The sequence below is a fragment of the Zootoca vivipara genome, chromosome 10 (genome assembly GCF_963506605.1).
Source record: "Zootoca vivipara chromosome 10, rZooViv1.1, whole genome shotgun sequence".
In the NCBI taxonomy this organism is placed as follows: domain Eukaryota; kingdom Metazoa; phylum Chordata; class Lepidosauria; order Squamata; family Lacertidae; genus Zootoca; species Zootoca vivipara.
In genome coordinates, this window is record NC_083285.1 from 7,475,815 (window position 1) to 7,500,845 (window position 25,031).

General features: G+C 41.0%; 2 protein-coding genes across 3 annotated transcripts in view; one reads left to right on the plus strand and one right to left on the minus strand.

Annotated features, from left to right (window-relative positions):
- Positions 1-1,424: 1,424 nt before the first annotated feature.
- On the plus strand, positions 1,425-25,026 carry HBP1 (HMG-box transcription factor 1). 2 transcript variants are annotated; one of them, XM_035127865.2, is made up of 11 exons: positions 1,425-1,469; positions 7,683-7,871; positions 9,699-9,933; positions 11,142-11,274; positions 12,015-12,126; positions 12,213-12,331; positions 13,637-13,793; positions 16,301-16,445; positions 18,807-19,133; positions 20,988-21,129; positions 21,987-25,026. In XM_035127865.2, the coding sequence occupies exons 2-11, from the start codon at positions 7,703-7,705 to the stop codon at positions 21,996-21,998; spliced, it is 1,551 nt and encodes a 516-aa protein (XP_034983756.1). In that variant the 5' UTR covers positions 1,425-1,469; positions 7,683-7,702; the 3' UTR covers positions 21,999-25,026. The 2 variants fall into 2 exon arrangements, with proteins under 2 accessions (XP_034983756.1, XP_034983755.1); XM_035127864.2 differs by having other exon boundaries at positions 1,428-1,469; positions 7,679-7,871.
- COG5 (component of oligomeric golgi complex 5) overlaps positions 22,417-25,031 on the minus strand; it is a 149,247-nt gene continuing 146,632 nt past the window's right edge. Inside the window, exon 22 of the mRNA XM_035127862.2 lies at positions 22,417-23,721. Coding sequence (XP_034983753.2) covers positions 23,607-23,721 — 115 coding nt within the window. The 3' untranslated portion in view covers positions 22,417-23,606. The remainder of the gene's footprint in view (positions 23,722-25,031) is intronic.

Genomic DNA, 25,031 nt, shown 5'->3' on the forward strand with positions numbered 1-25,031 from the left:
GAGCTGGGACCGAGCAACGGGAGCTCACCCCGTCACAGGGATTCGAACCGCCGACCTTCTGATCAGCAAGCCCTAGGCTCAGTGGTTTAACCACAGCGCCACCTGGGTCCCCATAGCTTTCCTTTAGTGCTCATCAATGATGCTGGAATATGCTTGGGCTTGTTTGTAACTTCCCTAAGCTGCTGTTTACATTTTAATTTCTATTATGTGGTTAAAAATAACCTTCAAGCAGCATGCCTGAGTGATTTAATTCTCCTGACTCTCCTCTTCAACTTCCTTCTAATATGCGATTTCTTCTCTTGAAATTTAGGGCCCCTCTGGACTGGTGGTTTTCAGTATGTGTATTCTCCAACGTGCCCTGATGGTGCATTAAAGATGGATTCATGCTGGATACATAGTTCTGGTTTAATAGGTGTCCCCTAATGTTACTGAACTGTATTATTACCATCTGTGCTATAGCACAAAATAAGCAGGACAAAAATAGACCCCAGAACATAGAAAAGTTACAGGATTTTAGAGTGAAACTATTGGTCATGCACCTATTTTGAAAAAAAGCAGCATGACCACCCCAAAACATATGCTGCTTCAAATGCTACTCTGTTGAGAGAAATGGAGCATTCTGCATAAACACCTTGGCCTTAAATCATCGAAACAGATTGGAAAACAGTCTTCCAGCTGTTTGGTTATATGGTTTAGGGTGGGCCAAACCCCATCTAAAACTCCAGCTCCTCATTCCGGATCAGTCTCTCTCTCTGATCTTTTAAAAAAGTTTATTTATTTGCATAGTTATAAACTACACAGTATTATGATTATTTCATTTAATATAAGACTTCCTAAGCATGCACATATAATGACTTGCTCTCAATTGCCTGGAGGTCAGGGAAAACTCGAACGTGATTGGGTTTTTTGAGTGGTATTATCTGCATTCAGCCATCTCTTTTCCCATCCGCTTCCATTCTGCGAAAAAGTAAGAGACGAACGGGGGAGCTCCTCCTTTCTACTGCGTTTGACTTAGAGTCCCTACAGGGCCACAATATGCTGGTTGAACAAATACACGTGTCCCTAAGAGTCTTGTTTACCAACGGCCGAGAGCCTTCTGGGAAATGGTGTTCATCAGGCCTGAGCTTAACTAGCTTATAAGGCTAAGAGAAACGACAAATCCCACCGTCCTCTGCGGCTCGGGAGGCTGGCCAACACTAATTTACGACTCTGCGTTCGGGATGACTGGCAGGGCCTCTCGTCCAACCGAAGGCGCGGAAGGACATCAAAACAAGTCTGTTTTCCACGGAGGAAATATGACAGCCATTCGCAAGATCCAATGAGCAGAAAGAGGCATTTGATGGGCGTCCGCCGGAGCCATTAGGAACCCAAAGTCCATAAAAAGGCGGGCGGGGCTTTCCCGAGAGAGAGAAAGAGGGAGGGCGGGGAAAGAGAAAGCTGAAGGGAGTCCTGTAATGGCGACGGGTTTGGTAAGTAGCAAGAAGTTTTCGAGCGAGCGTGAGGGGCGGTCAGGAAGGGAAGGGGGCGGACAGTTAGGAAACGAGTTGTTTTGAAGGCTTTTCTTTCTCGCCTGAGGGCCGTCGTCGCGTGGGGGGCAGAGGGTAAGCTTTTTGTTGGCGGTCACTTTGTGAGGTGCCGAAAAACGGCTGAGGAGAAAAGGAGGGGAGGAAGAAGACGGGCGCGACTCCACGGTGGGGGGGGGAGTCCCCCGCCAATACGGCAACGGACAAGCTGCCACGGGCGATGCGGACGTGAGACCCGAGGAAAGTCCTTCTGTTTCTTTTCTCTCTTTTTTGTCCCCTCCGCCTCGCCCTGCGTGAAGAGAGCCGCTTGTTGATTTGGCCAGGTGAGGGGAACGGGCCATATCTTGACGCCCGAGAGCGTTTTTCCCCTCAGCTGTGGGGCGCGGGCCCCCTTCCCCGCCCCCACCCGAAGCCTCGTCCTGTTGTTACGCACTTCTGAATGAATGGGGCCTTTGGGCGCATGCGCCGTGTCCTGCGAGGAAAAAGTTTATAAACAAGAAGCAAGAGGGAGGGAGGGGGAAGCGCTCCTCTTCCAGGCAGTGGGCCACGTGACCAGAGAGGGCGGAGGGAGAGCCTCTGGTCGCTCCCGAGGCTCCGCCCGGTTTTCGGCGCTCTGTTAAAGCGACCAATCGGCGCCCCGTGGCTCGTGCTCTCGCGCGTGACTTATAACCGCCTCCCTCCCCTCTCGCGGGGCGCGTGACAGATACTTGGCGAAAGGGCGGCGCGCGAGAGTCCTCCCCGCCCCCGCCCCCCGTTCTTGTTTTGCGCAGATCCCGAGACACTGCGCGAGGGTGGCGGGAGGGGGAGGAGGAAGGAGCGGAGCTGACAGTGACAGAAATGCAGCAGGAGGAGTTCGCTGGATAATGGCTGGCCGCCCTTCCACTTTCTCGGCTTGTATAACAGTGGGAAGTCGTGTCAATTAAGTAACCGCACAGCTGTATCCAGCGTCTCTCTTCTCACTTGTGCAAACTGTGCATGTTTCATAGAGTCGTAGAACAATCTATAGGGTTGGAAGGCGACCCCCAGGGCCATCTTGTCCACCCTCCTGCAAATGCAGGAATCTCAACTAAAGCCTCTCCATGACAGATGGCCATCCATACTCTACTTTAGAACCTGATTTTTTTAATTTAAAAAATACTGTATTTTTGTGTCGTGAAGCATCCTAAGATCTATGGATGGGGGTGGTATTCAAATTTAATGTTGCTACTGTCAGAAAGTTCCTCCTGATGTTTAGTCAGAATTTCCTTTCCTGTAACTTGAAGCCATTGTTTTGGGTCCTACCCTCTGGAGCAAGAGAAATTAAGGTTGCTCCATCTTCCATGTGACAGCCCCTTAGATATTTGAAGATGGCTGTCATATCTCCTCTCAAAGTCCTTATCACCAGACTAAACATACCCAGCACCCTCAACTGTTCCTCATAAGGCTTGGTTTCTAGACCCTTGATAATCTTCGTCACCCTCCTTTAACTTTGAGCTGAGTGAAGATGGCAAGCCAAATAGGAGCCAGAGGAGGTGCACTAGGGAGGACCAGAGGGTCACTGGTGGCTACTGTTTATCTCTAGCTGTGAAGATACCATTGCTTCTGCACTTGCCCCCCTTTGACCTTTTTTTTGGGGGGGGACACTGAATCCACCAACTGAGAAGAATCTTTCTGTGAGTTGCCTTGTACTGCTTTGATAGTTGGTAGTGAATAAAGTGAGATAGGATAAAGCTTTGTGGTGGTGGTTTTTTGTTTTTTCTTTAAAATAAAGATGTGTGCATGTTACAGGGAGTACTGTCCCGTGGCTGGCTCACTGAGACATGTAAAAGTATCTTTGACAGCGGGATACTTGTTTTCAAATGCACTTGAATTCTTTGCCTGTTATGATTTTAAGCATGCATCATTCATGCGAGTGTCCAATAGGAACATGTGAAGCAATCTTAAGAGTGCATCTGTTGTTTGTTTATAATGCTGAATGAATTGAACTCTGCCACAAACTACCTGAAGTGAAATGCAACAGTTTTAAAAATACAGTGGATATCTTAAGGTGAATAAGTTTATGAGAAGAGCTGCAACAGCAAGTAATATTGCATCTGATGGTAATCTCATCTGCTAGCTAACTGCACAACAGAGGTTGTACTCATCTGCAAGTTAAAGGTTTTAAAATATTAAAAGTTTTTATTTGTTGGCAGAATGCCATCAGGGAATTAGCCAAGCAGATCTTTAAGAACGGTTTCTTACAGTGTATGGTCAGCAGCATCTTTCAACACTGTAATCTTGCCCATTTTCATATTGTGTACTGGCATGTGACTCTCATTTTTTTAAATTAAAGAAACAATATTCAATAAATAGTTAATTCTTTTTTAGAAGATTTTTAGGACAATGGTGGAAAAGCCATCTGGATGTTTATATAATGACTTACAAGTTATTAAGGATGAAAACAGCATGAGGAAAGAAAAAAGTCCTACTTGTATGCCTTATTTGCATTTTTTGTCTCAAAATTGATACCTATCTGTGAAAGCTGGTATTGTTTTTTTCTAGTGGATGAGTTCAGTTTCCTCTGTAGATCTGCGTACACACCTGTATATTGCTTTTCCAGCAGTCTACTCTGATTACTGACTAGTGGAGAGCTTGGCTCTATAACCAGCCAGCACGTGACTCTTGAGCCCCTTCTATGGACCATTTTGATAGATGGGTGGGGTTCCCCACTTATCAGTCAAATGACATCAAGTGACCCCATAATCCTCATTTTAGGCAGCAAATGACTGCACTATGGAATTCTGTAAGAATGAGTGGAATAGCTCTATTGTTACTTAAAAAAAACCTTTTCCTTATGGGTAATTTCTGTGGGCAAATTTTGAATCACAAAGTGGAAGGGGACAAGATACAATTCCTGCAGGGACTCAGTTTGGCTCTTTGGCCTACTAGTTGGCTTTCTTTCTCTGAAAGGCAAAACAATATACTAGTGAGACCCGAAACAAAATGTTGCAGTTCTAGCCAGCCATGTCCTCTTCTAGGACATACCATTCCATTTCCCTTCTCCCTCAGTTTTTGATTCCTCTTCCCTGAAAAAACACTTGGGATTCTGTGCTGTTTAGTATGGTCACTCGTCCTCTGTGTTTAAGGTTGTTGTTGTTGTTGTTTTTTGCCCCCTTAAGTTTTTCCCTAAATATTTTTTCTACCTTTCTTTTTAACAAGTCCTGGAATTCCCCTGCACAATTTACCTCTTAGTTTTTAGAAGCCCCATTTTGGCTAGTGTGGTTAATAATATTAATAATTATTATTATTTATACCCCGCCCATCTGGCCGGGTTCCCCCAGCCACTCTGGCCAGCTTCCAACAAAATACCAAAATACAGAAATCCATCAAACATTAAAAGCTTCCCTAAACAGGGCTGCCTTAAGATGCCTTCTAAAGGTCTGGTAATTGTTATTCTCTTTGACCTCTGGTCGGAGGGCATTCCACAGGGTGGGTGCCACTACCGAGAAGGCCCTCTGCCTGGTTCCCTGTAACTTGGCTTCTCGTAGCGAGGGAACCGCCAGAAGGCCTTCGGCGCTGGACCTCGGAGTTGATTTCATTGTTAGGAGTGATGTTGGGATATGGGTTTAAGTTGTGTGTTTATTCAGTAGTTTGAAGTTTGCAAATTTTGTCTTCCAGAGGTTTTTTGTATAAATTATGGCTGAATCTTGCTGTTTACAGACTGATTCTGTATTTCAAGATGCATAAAGTAAAGTGTTTATGCATGGTGTTTGATTGTTGCTCTTCTGCCTTGGTTTTAATTTGTAAATTATCCATTGCTATCTTACGTATGCAAAGACCTCATGGCTGGTTTTTATTATTACTCAGAGTAACAAGTTACTGCCTTAGAAGGGTGTGTCATTTTAGGGAGTGAAACTTTATTTTTGCAAATTTCTTCAGTGAGCATTCTTAAAAATATATTTTTGGGTGTGAGGAATTCAAATCTGCCATTATGTTTGTTACTGGACAACATTTAGCTTGGTAAAGCTACATTTGATTAAAAAACACATAAACTACTATTGGAAAACAGAATAATTTTAATTTTACCTTCTGAAAATGTTAAGTAGTGCTATAAAAAATTTAGTTTTATCTGCATAAAACATCCTAAGTATACATTACCTTGAAATCATAAAACAACATTAGAAAGTAATGATATCAGTTAATAAGAAATTTAAACAACAGGTTTCATCAAGTCTTGCTTTTATTCATTCTTGGATATCAGCCATTATTAACTTGCTTCTTGGCCTCTAATATAGCCTTCACTTTTCTCATGTGTATATACCCTGCCTGCTGCCTCTGTGACTTGTTTCTCACACCTCTCTATAAGACTGAGCATGACAGGGCCACTGTGGAACTTGTATTGGCTTGTCAGTAAACTTTTTTACTTCTGCTGTAGTAAGTTTACATGCCAAAGGAGGTTCATACACCTCGCCAGACCAGTCTTGTCAACTCCCAACAGAAATGAAGCACTGATGTTTATGGAAGGTGTCTTCCTCAGACATACAGGAAGATCTCCCAGTGTGTAATAATTTCTGTCCCTCAAGTCAACATTTGAGCACAAAAGTGTCTGGATTATCATTTTGCTGAATACAGGTGAAACTCGGGAAATTAGAATATCGTCAAAAAGTGCATTTATTTCAGTAATGCAACTTATTATTTTTCATTTTTCTTTTAATTTTTACAAATACAGTACTTTCTTTTGGAAATTCCACAATAATAAAACAAATAGTTACAATAATACAAAAATAAACATCGCTATTACATTTCATTAATTACATTCCATTTATAATTGACCTGCCTAACTACAAATAATTACAACAAATAAAGGCTTGACATATCTTGCTTTGCATGCCATGCATCTATCTCATATATTGGTTTCACCTTTTAAGTTGCATTATTGAAATAAATTCACTTTTCGACGATATTCTATTTTTCCGAGTTTCACCTGTACATACTATCCTGCATGCTGGATGGTTGGCCGAGCAGCATCCACTACAGCAGGCACCCCCAAACTTTGGCCCTCCAGATGTTTTGGACTACAATTCCCATCATCCCTAACCACTGGTCCTGTTAGCTAGGGATCATGGGAGTTGTAGGCCAAAACATCCGGAGGGCCGCAGTTTGGGGATGCCTGCACTACAGCCTTCTTTTGCAGCCTAACTCACCACAGCTGAAACTCTGGTCTTTTTCAGTGATCAAGCTAGCATCCATAAAGGCAGCAGTGGTTATGGCAGCTGTGGCCACAGGCCAACACCATAGCTGATGCTTTGCATAGCAACATTATGTATTTCTAATGTGTTGCACTCTTTTTATATATATTAGAAGTGGAAGGTGTACTTGGTTTTCCGAATGTCAAATGATAACTTTCATCATTTCCATCTTGGGCATCAATGAGGGTGACAAAAGAAGTTTGCTCAGTCCCACTTGTCAATCATTTTAGGGTAAATGTCAGTTGCAAGACTAGCTGTTGGGTAGTTTCTGACATCCTCACCACTTTGTTCTCTTTGCAGTAGCCCATTACAAAGTTGGGAGTTCAGAACGCAAGTCTCTGCTAGTTCCACTTAGGTTGCTCATATGTGTATATGTCCCCAGCCTTGTTATCTGTTTAGAGGCCATTGTAGGTCAATTCCCTATGGTTAGGATGGTAGTATTAGTAGAATTATAGAGTTAGAAGGGACCCTGAGGGTCATTTAGTCCAACCCCCTGCAATGCAATGGGGATCAAACCAACAACCTTGGTGTTATCAGCACTGAGCTAGCACTGATGTTTTTAACACACTGATGAAGATTCTTCAACCTCTGAAAGAAGCAAAATATTCCTTTTTCTGCCTCAGTTTTGGAGAAATTGAATTTAGTTAGAATAGCTCTCTTACTACCATAAAATACTGTATACCATTCCATCATTTTAACAGATGAATGAAACATATTGTTAGCATGGTGCATATAAAGAATCATGCTGAGATGTTACATTTGATGAATTGTGTAGTCTATGTATAACAATCATGTCAGGCAAGAGTTAGATATGAGTCTTGGAGACATTTTAATTGGCAAAAATTTTGTAGAGAGAGTTGGGGGTGATAGATCTTGGTAACCCATCTTCATGCAGTTGTAACTGTAGCTAAGTGACTTAATGCATGTAATTTTCTCATTCTGCTTAAGTCAGATAATTTGAAGCATCCTACCATGGTTTGGGAAGTTAAGACTAATCAGATGCCTAATGCAGTGCAGAAACTCCTGTTAGTGGTGGACAAGAGAACTTCAAGGATGAACGAATCATTGGAATTACTGAAGTGTAATGAGAACCTCCCATCTTCTCCTGGATATGCATCTTGTGATGAGCACATGGAGCTTGGTAAATACTACTCTGGCTTTCTTAAAATAAACAGTATGTATTTGTGTTACACATTGAGATTCATATAGCATTCATTGAGTACTATCCAGTTGTACGTAGAGTTGAGAGTGGGACTCATTTAGCCCGAATACTTTGCACAAGATCTAGAATGCATATTGGGTCTATGCAAGGGAATCATGCAAACTTGCTGAATTTTTATTATTGTATTCCCTTGAATGACTTGATTCTATGCCAAAAAACAAATGTGTTTGGAAACTGCCTTCAGTTTGCCATGGAGGGGAGGAGCATTGTCAACTTGAAACTGCAGAAAATGCTGTAATAATAGCAACATGAATGTGCTGGAAGTTGGCCACAATTGGTGGATGTCTTCTGCTTCTTTGCTGATGCCATACGATTTCCTCATTTTTGAGAAAACTGTTCCCAAAGGGCGACAATATACCTTTCACTAGATGAAAATACCAAGATGATGATGATTATTATTAATAATCATTTATTGAATTTATATACCTCCCTATACCCGGGGGTCTCAGGGTGGTTCACAGAATAAAATCAAGATATAAAACCATAAAATACATAATAAAAACAAACACAAACTGATAGCTCCCCCCCAAACCCCACATTTTAAAAGGGCATAGGATGTAAATCAAATCAACCAAAGGCCTGGTTAAAAAGGAACTTTTTTGCCTAGCGCCTAAAGGTGTATAAAGAAGGCACCAGGCAAACTTCTCTGGGAAGAGCATTCCACAGACACTGCAAAGAAGGCCCATTCTCCTGCTGCCATGATAGCCTTGTGAAGTATTGTTATCTCTGTATGGCACCTGGTGAGATGAGGCTGTTTAGCTTGCCAAAAGCCACCAGGTGAGCTCATGACTGAGTTGGGATTTTCGGGCTCTGAACTCATTGCATTAGATGTCTTTGAGTTATTCCTAGGGGCCAACCTCCACCCACAATGAGCAGGCCACCATTAAAATAAGGCTCCGAAATGATCATGGGTTGGATCCAGAATGTCCCAATAGAGGGACTCATTCTGTCTCTGGAAGGGTCTAAGGCAGTCCTCTCCAACACCCAGTTCCCAGATGGGAGTGTAGTCCAACAACATCTGAGGACCCAAGGTTGGAGAAGGATGGTCTGGTGCCTTCTTTAATGAACTCAATTTTCATGCAAGGAGTTCAAGGTGGTGAACATACAATCCTGTAAGGTAGGTTAGGTTGAGAGTGAGTAGCTGCCCCATGGTCACCCAGTAAGCTTCATGGCTGAGTGGGGATTTGAACCCTGGTCTCCCAGGGCCAAAGGCAGCACTCTAACCACTACACCATGCCAACAGGGGCTCCAACTGTAGGAAAGGGGCAATTTTCAGTAATGTCCCCCTCCTCCTACATTCCACAGTGCCACCTCCCATGTTGTTCTGGAGGGTCCCCTAGCCCACCCAAATAACTTTCCAGGGGACACAGGAGGAATGAATGAATGAAAATTGCCTTACCTCCACCCCACCCCCATTCCAGTAAAAGTTTGCTCTAAGCAGAGCAAGTATATTGCATATAAAATAAAAATGTAGTTATAGATATAAGCAGATAAGGTTAGTTACAAAGACTCTGGGCTCTGACTCTGGGCTCCTACCCAGCTCAGGATTTTTCATGTTCCCATTTTGGTGTGATGGTGCAGTGAAGGGCCTTGAAGGAAGGAAATGGCCGTGGACAATAGGTAATTTGTTGTTGTCGTCCCGTCCCCCCCGGAATCTTAATAGTCAGGGAGATCAACCTCTGTAGGCCTTAGGTTGTGCTGGTCTAATCCGCAGGAATCAATCAGACCATGTGCTCTTCTTTGCAGATGATCTTCCTGAACTGCAGGCTGTTCACACTGATTCTACCCCACCTGCACTTTTCCAGCTGAGTGCTGATGTCTCGCATCAGGAATATTCAATGCCTTCATGGAACCAGCATACCTCAAGCAGCAGTTCAGAAAATGCTTATACTTGTGAGAATGGAGTGAACTGGTTGACAGAATTGGCAAACATAGCTACTAGTCCACAGAGTCCTCTAATGCAGTGCTCTTTTTATAACAGGTGTGGTGTAGATTCACATTTCTTACATTTCTATCCATTCTGTAGCTTGCAGCATTATTCATATTGTTTAAAAAGTTTTATTTTGCATTAAACTTTGGGATACTACCCTTTTACAACTGGAACATCCAAGCATGGGTGGTTGGTTGTCTAAAGGCAGAGCAACTGTTTTAAACATGTAATACATGAGACAAAAAAATTAATGGTAATTCCAGAGTCCCTGTTTTTAAAGTAGGCTGTTGACAATTATCACTTTTACTTGCTTAGCAGGTTATTGTTTAAATTTATTTTTTGCTCCTTCTGCTTGTGTGCCACCCAGTCTACTTGCTTATGATCTAAATAAACCAAAATGTTGCTCGCTGTTGCTTTGGGCCCAGTTCTGTAGCTGAAAGGGTGGCAGGAGGTTGAAGCTTCTAGGCTGCCCTGCCATGCAGAACACTGTAGTTAAGCAGGGGTAGGCAACCTAAGGGCCATAGGCCAGATGCGACCCATTCGCCCTCTAAAATCCGGCCCGCAGACAGTCTGGGAATCAGCGTGATTTTACATGAGTAGAATGTGTCCTTTTATTTAAAATGCATCTCTGGGTTATTTGTGGGGCATAGGAATTTGTTCATATTTTCCCCAAAATATAGTCTGGCCCACCACATGGTCTGAGGGACGGTGGACCGGCCCACAGCTGAAAAAGGTTGCTGACCCCTGAGCTAAAGGATTGATTCTCCCTTGTTACAGCTTGGAATAAGGAGGTCTTCAAGGAGCTTGCTAAGTTTATTCCCCAGCCCTCCTTTCTTTGTAGCAATGAGCATTGGTTGGACTACTTGCTGTGTTGACCTCTTCTCCATCGATGTGTTTTGGTAACTGGGGGGCAGAATGCTGTGATCTGATAATAGTAAAAAAATTGAGCACAGTATTTGTTGATGAAACCAAGCACATCATAGAAATGTTAGCAGCATTATGTTCTATTGCCAAATACGCTTAGCCAAAGGGAGAAAAGACCTTGAAGTTACAGAGTATAATTTATTGGCCAAACACGTTTAAAGATTTTTATTTCTTCAGGAACCACTGATTTTGGTCTGTTCAAAGAAGCAACCAATACATTACTATCTCAGAATCGTTAATAAATTTCTCTTGGTATACCTTGTGATGCTTTCCCTTCTTTACTTCCTTGAGCAATATCTGCTTATATATATATATATTTAACAATTATTTCCTAGATCATCTCCTGTTCATCTAATAGCTACAAGCAAAAGTTTACATTCCTATGCACGTCCTCCACCAGAATCCTCTCATAGTGACTCTGGTTTTCCTAAGCATCACATTGATGAAACACCTGTCAGACATGAAAGGGTAAGCTTTGTTTATTGAACTAGCTAAAGACCAGATTTAAACTTTTTTGAAATTGAAATAGCTTTACTTTGCCAGCTGCTCATTTAGATTTTTTTACTTGTTTAGTGTTGGTAGCAATCTTTGTGGTAGCGTACATAGCTTGAAGAGCTCACAATCCAAGGGAGGTACAGAATGAACTACAAAAGACCAAGTTTTATGATGTTCACTTTTTTATGCTTGGCAAGTAGATTAAAACATGAGAGAAGTTGTGAAACAAAACAGCAAAACACATGGAACATTGTCTTACTCATTTCTACTACTGTCGATACAGAACATTGAATTCTGATTCTTAGGTCCATTAAAAACACATTTTTAGCATCAGTTACTTTTGAGAACAGCTGCCTTGGCAGTTTTCTGTTTGCCTTAGTTGTTGCAGGTGTCATTTTTTCTAGCGTCAGGGGGACACACTAAGGTGGGGTGAGAGGGAGACTGACAGACAGAAATGAGGAAAGTAGCATAGGAATGCTTAAATATGGAACTGGGTCTTTGGTTTGTGAAAGATTTGTTCCATACTATAGTTGCTCCAAAGAGTCATATAAAAGAATTAAAATGTAAGAATACTTACAATCACATGGCAGTGATTGAGTGAAATATAAGAAACCCCATGCAGCTTGGTTTTTGCAAGAAACTGAAAAATATTCATATGGTCCACCTAGAAATATTTATTTAAAAACCTTTATGTGGCTTTGTTTTCTCAACAGACAAATAGTGAATCAGAGTCTGGAATTTTCTGTATGTCATCCCTGTCAGACGATGATGATCTAGGATGGTGCCACTCCTGGCCTCCAACTGTTTGGCATTGTTTCCTTAAAGGTAAAATGCCATATATTACATGGCAGGATTTAATATTTGGGTTTGTCATATTTATGACACTAATTTTCTTTTTAATAAAACTTTAGGAACACGTTTATGCTTTCATAAAGGACGCAACAAGGAATGGGAGGATGCTGAAGATTTTGCTAGGTCCACAGCCTGTAAAAATGAAATGGATGATTCAGTGAGTACCGGTACTTACAAAGTAAGTTTTTCTTTTCATAGTCTTTTGTAATAACCACAGCAATTTATCAGCTATTTGCCTGAGTTAATTTCTAAACGTTGCATGCTTTAAATCTCTTTAAAGATTTAAAGACAGACAGCAAAGGAAAGCATTTACATGCAGGCATCTTAATAGGGTAGCCTGTGAGGAAGGGGTAGGAAGGTATGGTTGGCTACTTGGCTGCATATCCAGGAGCAATGGCAGCTTGCTCAAGACAAGCAGCTGATGCTAAATTATTTGGCGATAGTGCCAAAGGTAAAATTTCCTCTTTTGAAGTGCTGCTGCAAACTAGGCTGATTACATATGAAGGAAATCCTGCCTGGCATGTCTTGCCCATTGTGGCTGATCATATATATAATAATAATTTAATAATAATTTATTATTTATACCCTGCCCCGCCCATCTGGCTGGGTTTCCCCAGCCACTCTGGGCGGCTTCCAACTGAATATTTAAAACAGTACAGTATCAAACATTAAAAACTTCCGTAAACAGGGCCGCCTTCGGTTGTCTTCTAAATGTAAAATAGTTGTTTATAGCCTTGACATCTGCTGGGAGGGCGTTCCACAGGGTGGGTACCACTACCGAGAAGGCCCTCTGTCTGGTTCCCTGTAACCTCACTTCTCGCAATGAGGGAACCGCCAGAAGGCCCTCGGTGCTGGATCTCAGTGTCCGGGCTGAATGGTGGGGGTGGAGACGCTCCTTCAGGTATACAGGTATACTACTATATTTAGTAGTAAACAAATCTAGTGACTAAAGTGAAATAAGAGGACGGGGGTGGCACTGTGGTCTAAACTACAGAGCCTAGGGCTTGCCGATCAGAGGGTCGGCGGTTCGAATCCCCACAACGGGGTGAGCTCCTGTTGCTCGTTCCCTGCTCCTGCCAACCTAGCAGTTCGAAAGCACAAAGTGCAAGTAGATGAATAGGCACCACTCTGGTGGGAAGGTAAACGGTGTTTCCGTGTGCTGCTCTGGTTCGCCAGAAACGGCTTAGTCATGCTGGCCACATGACCTGGAAGCTGTCTGAGGACAAACGCCGGCTCCTCGGCCTATAGTGCGAGATGAGCGCCGCAACCCCAGAGTCGTCAGCGACTGGACCTAACGGTCAGGGGTACCTTTACCTTGTAAAGTGAAATAAAGGTTAGTGGCTGAGCCAGAAATACTGTGGGAAGGAGAAAGTGACTGTTTTTGCCAAATAAATTACACTCTTAGTTCTTTTAGGATGAGAGTAGTTTCAATGTCCGTAGACTCATGTGTTCCTTGAATAACCAAAGCTCGCCTGTTCTACAGGGATATGGTTCTGATGGTTTGAAGTTGATATCACATGAAGAAAGTGTTTCATTTGGCGAGTCAGTTCTAAATTTGACTTTTGATCCTGGCACAGTGACAGAAGGCTTGCTTACTGTAGAGTGTAGACTAGATCATCCTTTCTATGTTAAAAACAAAGGTAAGAAATTATTATAACTATTGTAATGCATGTAGAACATCACTGTACAGTATATTCTGGTAATCCAGTCATCCTCTTATTGTCATAAAATGTCATAGTCTTTCTACCTCTGTTTTTAAAAAACCCAATTTATTACCAAGACAAAAACTTTCTTCTTCATCTCTGCAGTCTCTTCTGTGTCTATGCAGAGCCTATTTGGGAAGCTTCTAAAACTTCCATGTACATGCATCAAGGGGTGTGAATAAAACCTTGTTCCAGCAGGCTTTTGGGAATTGTCAACCTTTAATGAAATGGCCAGCGTCATACTGTTTTCATTATAATTATTTGTATGGTTTATCAGATTTTAAAATTAAGGCTATATGTAATTGTTTGTTTGTTTTCAATTATTGCTTTTTCTAAGTTTCTAGCACTTTTTTATGTTAGCTGGCTTGAGGCCCTGTCAGGAAAAAAGGTGGGCTATAAATAAATATATAATAGCAGGCTTATGTTAAATGCAAATGCCTGCTGAAGGAGGAGGTCTGGAACTCTTCTGGCAGGTTCCAGCATGATAGATAAAGGTAAAGGGTCCCCCTACCATTAGGTCCAGTCGTGACCAACTCTGGGGTTGTGGCGCTTATCTTGTTATTGGCCGAGGGAGCTGGCATACAGTTTCCAGGTCATGTGGCCAGCATGACAAAGCCGCTTCTGGCGAACCAGAGCAGCACACGGAAATGCCGCTTACCTTCCCGCCAGAGCAGTACCTATTTATCTACTTGCACTTTGACGTGCTTTCGAACTGCTAGGTTGGCAGGAGCTGGGACCAAGCAACAGGAGCTCACCCCATCGCAGGGATTGGAAACGCCGACCTTCTGATCGGCAAGCTCTAGGCTCTGTGGTTTAACCCACAGCGCCACCCCGCGTCCCATTAGCATGATAGATACCTGTGTGTACATTAAAGCGATTGCTATCTCTTGCCATTTTTTGTAAAACAACCCAGCAGTGAGACTCATGTAGCATCCTAAAGGTGAATATTTTGATTGCCATGATGTTATGCTGTAACGTTTGTTTGGTTTGTGCCATCTGAACTCCTTTATGTGCAGGCACTACAAGTCCTAGGGTGCTGGAAAAGTTTGATATCTTTCATGGTACTGAAAATCAACTGTTACCCTTGTATAGAATTTGAACAAATGAAAGCATTCAACTCCTGGGAAGAGCTTTATTTACCAAATAACCCCTGATCCTACTAAACTTAATTGTGCTCAAGTTCCTTGGAAAACAGTGCTGTTTCCGTTTACTCCCAGACATTATTCAGTTGCCTCCCTGATTTCAGTAGGAGTTAAGCATGACTAACTTTAGATAACATCATACCCGTGACTTTTTGGATATTGATATGGGGCAGAGGGGAAGCTCGAAGCTCTTAATGGTGCAATATTATCCTTGCTGAAATTGATGAAGTCCTGTTAGATTATCCATTCCTTTGGTGGTAGTACTGTATATGTTTTAAATAAGCAATTTTAAAAATGACGTGAACGATTTTTTTTCCTGTTCTGAAGGAAACACTGAGATTCTAAAGCCTCTTTCTTCCTTTTCTTTACATATGTGGTGACTCCATGACACTTTGGGCAGGTTCCTTATGTGTTTATTTCTAATTGTAAAACACCTAGGGAAACACTAAGGGTGCAATGCCCAGGGATCATAGGATATACAGTGGAACCTCGGGTTGCGGACGTAATCCGTGACGGAGGCATGGCATGTCCACACCCCACAGTGTTTGTAACCTGCAATGCTGCGTCTGCGCACGTGACACAATGTGGTGCTTCTGCGCATGCGCAAGCGGTGAAACCCGGAGGTAACCCTTTCTGGTACTTTGGGTTTTCCGCGGTCCGTAACCTGAAAACGCGTAACCTGAAGCATCTGTAACCCGAGGTACCACTGTATTGGGTCTCCCTCTCTGACATTAGAGACTAGGTTCGATGTCACACTAGAGAAAGAAATTTCATGTCAGATTTCGCCACCACCCTGGTGCAGAAACCTTTTGATGCCCTAGCCCAGCCCAGAAGGGGGAATGTTGAAACTGGTTCAAAGGTGTGTCACGGAGGGTTGGGGAACAGCTTGGATCAAAAGCTGTCCTGATCCCACATGTTCCCAAACTCTGGAGAGAGAGACCAGGTCAGTAATTGATCTAACTCTCCTCTCAGATAGTTATCCCATTGTTCACAATGGGAGGGAAACAGTGGAAGGGAAGAGAGAATGCAAAGCAGATGAATGAGTGCAAGAGCATTCCTCCAACTCACTTCTCCACTGTTAGTGAGAGCCTGGCAGATCTTTGTCTGGTTGCTTAAAGCGTCTTCATATTCTTGACATTTGGATTCTAAATACATTTGCTAAGGAGGAAGCCACATTTAACACAGCGGGGTGTATTTCTGAGCAGACGTATATAGAATTGTGTTTTGTGCTATTGGGACTCTAAATGAAGAGAATCTGAGTTGCTGGACTATTTATCTAATTCAAGGTTTTTGTCCATTCAGGTTGGTCATCTTTTTATCCAAGCCTGACTGTGGTTCAGCATGGAATTCCATGTTGTGAAATGCACATTGGAGATACATGTCTACCTCCAGGACACCCTGATGCCATTAATTTCGATGATTCGGGTGTGTTTGATACATTCAAAAGGTAACTCTCTTAAGAATGGACAGTATTTTATTTCAATTGTTTTTTGCTACCTTGAGCAATGATTGGTGGAAGAAAGACATATAAATATAACTAATAGATAAATACTTTAAATATCAAGTTAACCATTTCTCCATGCTTTTCTTAGGTGTTACTAACAATTTGTTGCTTCCTTCTATTCCAGTTTAAATTTTAAACACACACAAACACACAAGCAGCCATGATGTTTCTCAGACTTTATGAATTTATTTTTCTTACAGTACCTTGAACCAGTAGCAGATGATGGCAATCTTAAATAAGACTGATTGTGCAGGGGTTATTTTTTAAAAAAGTTTTAGAATGCAGTTTAAATACAATATTGGGTGTTATTTTTTGGAAATGTTGGATACATGAACTATATTTTAGCAATTTGTTTTCTTTATTCATGGTTGACTATATATCATAGCTTTACCTGTAGTATCAATAAAAAATCTATAGAATTATCAGTTTTCTTCCACTAGGGGGTAGAAAGCAACCAGTTTCAAACCTTCCGTTAGAATGTGTGGCATGAATAAGAGATGAATTTGCCTCTAATAATTGATATACTAAATGAGATGGAGAACAAGATCCAGCAAATGGGAGCATTGTTAGGTGTTATTTGAGAGTTGTGATAATCTTTTGGAGAATATTCTCGATTAATGTGAATATTACCGTGTTTCTCATATAAGTCATGTCTTATATTTTTTTTTACTCAAGAAAATAAGCCTATGGCTTATTTTCGGGGGCGTCTTATTTTTTGCCGAGCCCCGACTGAGCGGGAGCTGGCAAAGGCAGCAGCCCGCCGCCGGCTTGGAGCTCGAGCCGGCAAAGGCAGCAGCGGCGCTTTGCCGAGCTCCAAGCCGGCGGCGGGCTGCTGCCTTTGCTGGTTTTCGCTCCGTTGGGGGGGGAGCAGGAAGTCGCTCGCAACTTTCCGGATCCCTCCCCGCCGGTCTCCTCCTCCTTCCCGCTGCGCCTCCCCTTTCTGGGTTTCTCGGCGGCACCTCCTTCTCCTCTTCCGACGCTGGCTGGCGGCTTTGTGCTGGAATGCCGCGTGCGCAGCTTTCAGGTACCGGTAGACGAGGACGCGGGTCGGGGGTGGGGATGCACGTGTGAACGCCCTAGGTGAAGGGTCGGAGGCTGCAAGGCAGGGGTACGAACGCAATTCTCACCCGATTCGGTGGAGCTCGGCAAAGCGCCGCTGCTGCCTTTGCCGGCTCGAGCTCCAAGCCGGCGGCAGGCTGCTGCCTTTGCCAGCTCCCGCTCAGTCGGGGTTCGGCAAAGCGCGCACTGCTGCCCTTGCTGGGTCCCGCTGGGTCGGGACTTGGCGCGGCGTGCCCTGCCATACCGTACTAGCATGTCTTATTTTCGGGGTATGCCTTATATTTCGCCAGGTCTGGAAAATCCTGCCATGCCTTATTTTTTAGGGATGCCTTAAAATATGAGAAACACGGTAGAGAATTTCCATTTAAAATAGGAGAATATTCATTTTAATGCATTGAAAATAATATAATTTTAATGTATTGAAAATGTTATAATTAGTTAATATACATGTTTATTCATGGGTAAATTTGTTCAGATGGCAACCAAAAACTGTACAGATACTTTTATTCAATGGGGGCAATGGAGTGAATTACATTTGATTTTTTTGCACCAAACTTGAAATTGAAAATTCAATGTTAATCCCTAAGCCTGCCACTAACTGTATATTTACCATAAACTTTGAAGTCTAATTATGTTGTGTATGTATGAAATGTAGCTTTTGAAGTAAAAGGACTATTAAAAAACACTCAGATCTGCTACATGAGCATGTTATTTAATAAGCATATCTACATGGTACAGTATTTTCAGTGCAACACTAATAAAATCAATATAAAGTTTAAAATAATTGCTATTATTTTCAGAAAATCAAACACAAATAATCAGTAATGACAAGTGACATAACATCAGAAATGCAAATTACTATCTGCTTAGAAAAGTAATTGTCACAAGAAATAAATTTATTTAAAAAATAGGCTTTAAGTAACAAGTGTCAAATGTTTATAAATTTATATTGACTCCTCAAGCATCTTAAGAGGATAAGTCACCATCTTCGTGTCCATCATCTTCCGAGTTTGTTAGAAGCTGTGTTTCCTTCTCTTCTAGGAGTTTTAAGTTATTTACTAGATTTTTTAAATGTGGGTTGTAAAACTGGTTCTTACATTAGAATTTACAGTTTGTGGAGAATATTCTCATTCCTGAGATTATTCTCCAGAGAATATTCTCACCTCACATCACTATTTGAGAGTAAATCTAGACTTGAAAAATCAAATCTGCAACTTATTTTTTAAACTGATTTCTCCATTTCAGTTATGATTTTACACCGATGGATTCCTCTGCGGTTTATGTGCTAAGTAGTATGGCTCGCCAACGCCGTGCTTCTTTATCTTGTGGAGGATCAGGAAGCCAAGACTTTGAAAGATCAGAATGCAGTACAAACTGTGGACCTGCTCAGTCATCACAGATTTCACCCAGTTCTTTGTATAGTAAAGCCAGCAAAAGCCACAGCTCAGGGACTGCAAGTACTGTGAATGCAACTTCTCCCAACAAATGCAAAAGACCAATGAATGCCTTCATGCTTTTTGCCAAAAAGTACAGAGTAGAATATACTCAGATGTATCCAGGGAAAGATAACAGGTAAAGAATATGTATGCTTCTGATTGTGATTTACATTTTATATGCAGAGCGTTCAGATGTGGGTTGCTGACCTGATAAACAAAATATTATTTTCATGGGGGTCCTTCTAAATTGCTTTTGAAAATGATTCCAAAATGGAAACTTGCATATTGGTGTGGTTTGATGTAATGTTCTTTGTACAACAAATAGGTTAACATTTCCCCACAACCAAGCAGTGGGTTTGTAGAAGTGCTTAAAACACAGGTTCCCGGTTTGCATCTCATTGGAAACTGTGGATTGATGAACCTTTTAAAGAGGTTTCCTCTAAAAGAGCAGAGAGTAAGAAGCACTCATCATTAAGGGACATCATGTCTGACTCAGGGCATGCTGTCATTGACAAAATTCACTATTACAGTACTATCTACATTTTTGATGGATGGAATGGGAAGCAGGCGGGAACAGAATTATGACATGTCGCATAATTACCAAAAACTACATGATTGCTTGGCTTATTAGTGTCTATTCCTGGCTAACTACATACTTCCATGATTATGGGGTGTGTTTAAAGATGTGGTTGCTAAACATCATCTTCCCTTTCTTTTCTTCAATGGAAGAAGTATGCATGCACATGAAAGCTTATACCAAGAACAAACTTAGTTGGTCTCTAAGGTGCTACTGGACTTTTTTTTAAAAAAATATTTTGACTGCGTCAGACTCTGGTCCTCCAGCTGTTGTTGTGACTATTTAACTCCCATCAGCCAGTCAGCATGGCCAACAATTGATGATGGTGGGAGTTGTGGTCCAGCAGTACTGGAGAGCCATAGGTTAGCCATCCCTGCTTCAAATTGAGGAACACATGCTTTCAGTTAGGAAAGTGGTGCTCAAACACAGGGAACAGATCTCAAGATGCTTCATTTTAAGCATGTCTCAAAGTATGCCTTATATAAATCAAGCATAGGCAAACTCGCCCTCCAGATGTTTTGGGACTACAACTCCTATCATCCCTAGCTAACAGGACCTGTGGTCAGGGATTATGGGAGTGGTAGTCCCAAAACATCTGGAGGGCAGAGTTTGCCTATGTCTGACATAAATGCTAGGTGGTATTGTCATGCATGGCAGAAATGTTATGTATCCTAGGCTGCAATCCTACAGATACTTATCTGGGAGTATGCACTGCTGAATAGCAGCAAAGGAAAACTATAGCAAGACACACAACAAACTGGTGGTTGTATTTATGTTGAATTTCTTTATCAGTGGTTTCTTAGCCACAAGCAGTATGTTTTGGACACATCTTTATATGCCTAAAGCAAAGTACATACATACTCTTCCAAACACTGCAACTTTGGACTGACCCAATGAGAACTTGCAGACACATAATGACTTGCATCCATTTTTTAAAGATTAGTTGTCAGGATAAATGGAATATAAAGCACTTTGTAGTGTGAATGATGGTAATAGATGTCTAGTTGAAATGTATTTGTATTCTGCCATAAGGAGATGCAATCATAATGGGTATTAATTATATATGTTATCGTGGTAGAAGTCCCTGTAATGAGGTGAATGCTTTGCTCTACCATCACCCATGCTTACAGTGAAATGGTTTTCCAAATTTGACAAATTACTTACAAATATCTTCAAAATCACCACATTGAAAGATTGCCATGTAGGACTTCCTGCCTTTCAGTTAATTCAGTGTCACAGGATAATAAACAATTGCCCCTAGCTTGAACAAGGACATTATCTGTGAACACTTGAGTGTTTTCTTGTATATAATTTTTGTCCTGTGCTATCATCAGAAAGGAAATGGATATTAGAAAATGTTACATGTGCTGCTGGATTCTTGCATTGACCATTTCCTAAATATTTCTCCTGCAGAGCCATAAGTGTGATACTTGGTGACAGGTGGAAAAAAATGAAAAATGAAGAAAGGCGGATGTACACATTAGAAGCCAAGGCCTTGGCTGAAGAACAAAAACGTTTAAATCCCGACTGCTGGAAACGGAAACGAACAAATTCAGTATGTTTTTCATCTACTTTGACACTTTAGTGCACACTTTGGTGCTTGGGAATGTCCATGTTCAAAGTTACCCTTTTCATGATACTGTATGATAATGCACAAAAGGGGGGGGGTAAAAAAAGTCTCTTGTTTTTTGCATTTCCCCATGTTGATGTTAACATCTAAAGGTAGGGGCAAGAATCTCATAGAGTTTCTTATAGCAAATGTCTAAGCTAAGGCAGTAAGTCCTGCTTTCCCGGGCCATATACCATAGTTTAGAAACCTGTTTAAAGAGCAGTATTTTGGCACTGACCAAGTACTCAGCCTTATGACAGTGCATCTGTCATCCCCACTCCCCCATCAATTTATTAAATCAATGCAAGCACTGCCTCCTTAAGCCATAGAAGCCAGAGCTAACAAAGAGAAAATTATTTCTAAGCAATAGGTGAAGCTATAAACTAGTTGAAGTCTACACAGGACCATAGAAAGGCACTGCCTTTTACATTCTGGGCAGGTTTTGAAACAACCTTACAAAGGGGGAAAGGAATGCTTCTCTGTAATTCTGTAAGGTAATGCTCATTTTGAGATAGGTGCTTTAAGGAAAACCAGTTGTAGAAAGCATTAAATTATGGGCTGGATCCTTAGGTTCCCTTTTAGACCAAATATTTCTGTTGTAGGAAAGGAACCTGGATCCAATGCAATGCTTTTGGGTTAAATATATTGGCACAAGAACACCTGAAAGTTCTTCCAACAGGGTTGCCATTGGGTTTTGTGTGGTTGTGCTGAAGCAGGTAATATGCATGGTAACATACTTCCATGTGCAAATTGAGTCTCACATTCAGTGCATTCATCTTAGTTTCTGGTTCTCATTTTTACAGGGTTCACAATAACATTAGATCTGAATTCTTCTACAAATTCATAGTGGAAGAAGACTTGATGATCAAGAATTCACGATTTGTTGTGAAGGTGTGACCATAAAATACTGGCAGCATTGAGGTTTTAGGAATGAGAATTTGCTTATTACAGTAGAGCATTAAGAAAGCTAAAAACTTATCAGCATTTTAAAACCAAATTGCCTTATTTTTCTTCCAAACTACATATATGTCTATCAGGTGTAATAGGCTTGAAAATGGATATCCTGTGGTGCTAAAGAATAGTAGGAAGAGGAGCTTTGTATAAATGTTTATTTTTAAGAAAAATGCAAAAAAGGGGAATTTTAAATATGTAACCTGTTTATACATTGATTCTTATTGCTGATTAATATGTATTGCACAAACTATGTAATTAACTACAAATCTGGGAGCTGGGATTTTCTGACATAATATATGAACTTCTCATTTGCCCAGTGCCAACAAGTTACCAGAATGTGTGGCAAAGTGGATAGGAAGTGTATATACTATATGTAGCAAAATTGTTATCTTTTTGGGAAGATAACACATTTTTAAATTATTTGAGGTGTGATCTCTTCCCAGTGAGAATAAAAAGGATTGCAGAATTGCCAGGGCTGTTGATAAGGGCCCAGGATTAAATTCATTACTTGCATTGCATTATCCCAAAAGAATGGTGCTTCTGTGGTGTCACCATTTTATTCTTAAAGGGTTTTTTTTTGCTGGGGGGGGGGTGGAGTTCCTATGCTGCATATTTTAAAGATTTTATTTTGCCATAAGACATCTTTTATGGTGGGGACAAACTTTGCACTTACTGTAGGTGCAACATTTGCACTTTACTGTTTCCCCTCCATCTATCTAAAAGTAGAGCAAATATGTTAGATTTATGGCTACTTTTGCTGTGAACATTACAACATAGCTTTTAATGTTACTAAATAAAGAGTGTGTTTCTGTTTAAGAATCACAACAATAAATTTCAGCACCTGACATGTCTTTGATGTTGCACACTATATTCATGTATTTCAAATAAATTTGTAAAATATATTGTCTACTATTATGTTCATAAAATTTGTATCAAATGAGTTGTGACTAAATGCCATTACCCATCTATAGGATTGCTACATAGGAAGAGCACTTAAGAATGCGTAGGATTTTTAATTAAGTAGATTTCCACTCAGAATATAACATGAGTTTAACATTGTTACTTCAATGTACATGGAATAAAGAATTATGTAATATGAAACATGCTACTTTAAAGCTCAAGGATTGTTGCCAAGAAGTAAATGTGTATTGTATAACACAAAAGGTTTTTCTTGTGGTCAACTTAGAAGCTCTATACATGAAAATCTTGTTTCAGTGTCCCCAGGGAAAAGAGCCTTTTTGTGATACAAAATGCTTTGGTTTCTAAATTAAAAAGTGACAGCATTTAAAAGTTTTTTATTATATATGGAAAGCTGAAGACTGCATAGTGCATTTGATTTTCAGACATTTAAGTATTGATGTCTTATAGGTTTTGCAGAAGTCAAATGCTGTTTATATTAATTCAAAGTATTACCCTACCAGTGCAAATTAAATACGTCAGAGGAGTTCCCATACCTTCCAAAGAACATTTTACTGAAGAGTAGACAGGGCCTTCTGTAGCAGTTGTACCATTATGGGATAGACTGGAGCAAATTCCTTTCCTTCTCTACTTCTTACTGACTGAACATAAGCTTCCAGTGCACCTCTGTTTAAAGGAAAAAACACACCCATTAGAATCGGAAGTGTTTGCTATGTGAGCTTCTAACAAGAAACTATATGGATCACTCTTTCAATTTTGCACATGTTATTTTGTAAGTCCATTCCAGCCCATTTCCACATTAAGCTGTGATTTCTGAAAGAAATGAATCTATGAAAAAATTGTATTTAAAAAACTTACTTGATTACAAAACACATGTTAATACAGTATTTTTTCTCAATACATGGATTTGTAAACAACTTTTATCATGCAAAACTATAGAAAAATTCAGAAAGATGCAAAACCTAAAAGATAATTACAGTATATTCTCAGCCATATTATGGTAGAAGGTGTGAACTGGATCAGCTCACTTAAAACTGCAGCTAGAACACAATTTGGTCTGTAACCACCAGGATGCCACTAATGAGGGGACTGAACCTATGACCACCATAGGTTTTGCAACTGAAAAGGATTACAGCTATGGTATGAGAACTAAGGGCTTGTGAGGAAGGGCTGCATAAGTGGGTAATGCTGTGCCTTCCCTACACTGACAGCATACTGTACTGTTTCAGATACTACGCAGCACAAATAGAGGCACTTGTGCTCCCAGTACAAAATTGTCCATAGATGACTATGTAACTTTATGGTCTTTGCTGCTATAGTGAAGAATTAATCAACCAATTTTGTGGACATGGAACTAAAAAAGATAATGAAAAGAAAAGCAAGAAATCCAAAGGAGATAGGAGGCCGTTGTGGCAACTGTTTAAGCAAGCAGTTATTCTGTATATAACACACTAGTATGAGCCTCTGTTCTTTTAATCCAAATGATTACAAAAACTATTGTGCACAAAAACAAACTGAGCAGAGCCAAGACCCCTGGCAGAAGTCAGAAAGTGCAGTATGTAAGAGAAGTCATTTCAAACAGCATTAGAGCCTACTCGGACAAATCATAATAGCAAACTAGCAAGACAATAATCATTTTATGAACTGAAGATATTTTAGTTTGCTTTTGCTATCTGTCAATCCTGTAATGTACAATATACTGAGTAGGTTCATGTACAGTGGTATCTCGACTTACGAATGACTCGACGTACGAATGCTTCAAGTTATGAATGGAGCTCCATCCGCCCTTTTGGATGCTGCACGAATAGGATTTTTTCGACTTACGAATTCCCCCCCCATAGGCTTCTACTTACGATTTTTTCGACTTACAAAGGTCCGTTCGGAACGGATTAAATTCGTAAGTCGAGGTACCACTGTATAGGCAAACAGTCTAGGAAAAGTTACAGGTAGGTAGCCGTGTTGGTCTGATGTAGTCA

Bases quoted from the DNA above. Each gene is read 5' to 3' on its own strand.
- HBP1 (XM_035127864.2), top strand. The intron at 11,275-12,014 runs GTAAGCTTTGTT...TTTTCTCAACAG, and splicing joins CACCTGTCAGACATGAAAGG to ACAAATAGTGAATCAGAGTC. The intron at 19,134-20,987 runs GTAAAGAATATG...TTTCTCCTGCAG, and splicing joins TATCCAGGGAAAGATAACAG to AGCCATAAGTGTGATACTTG.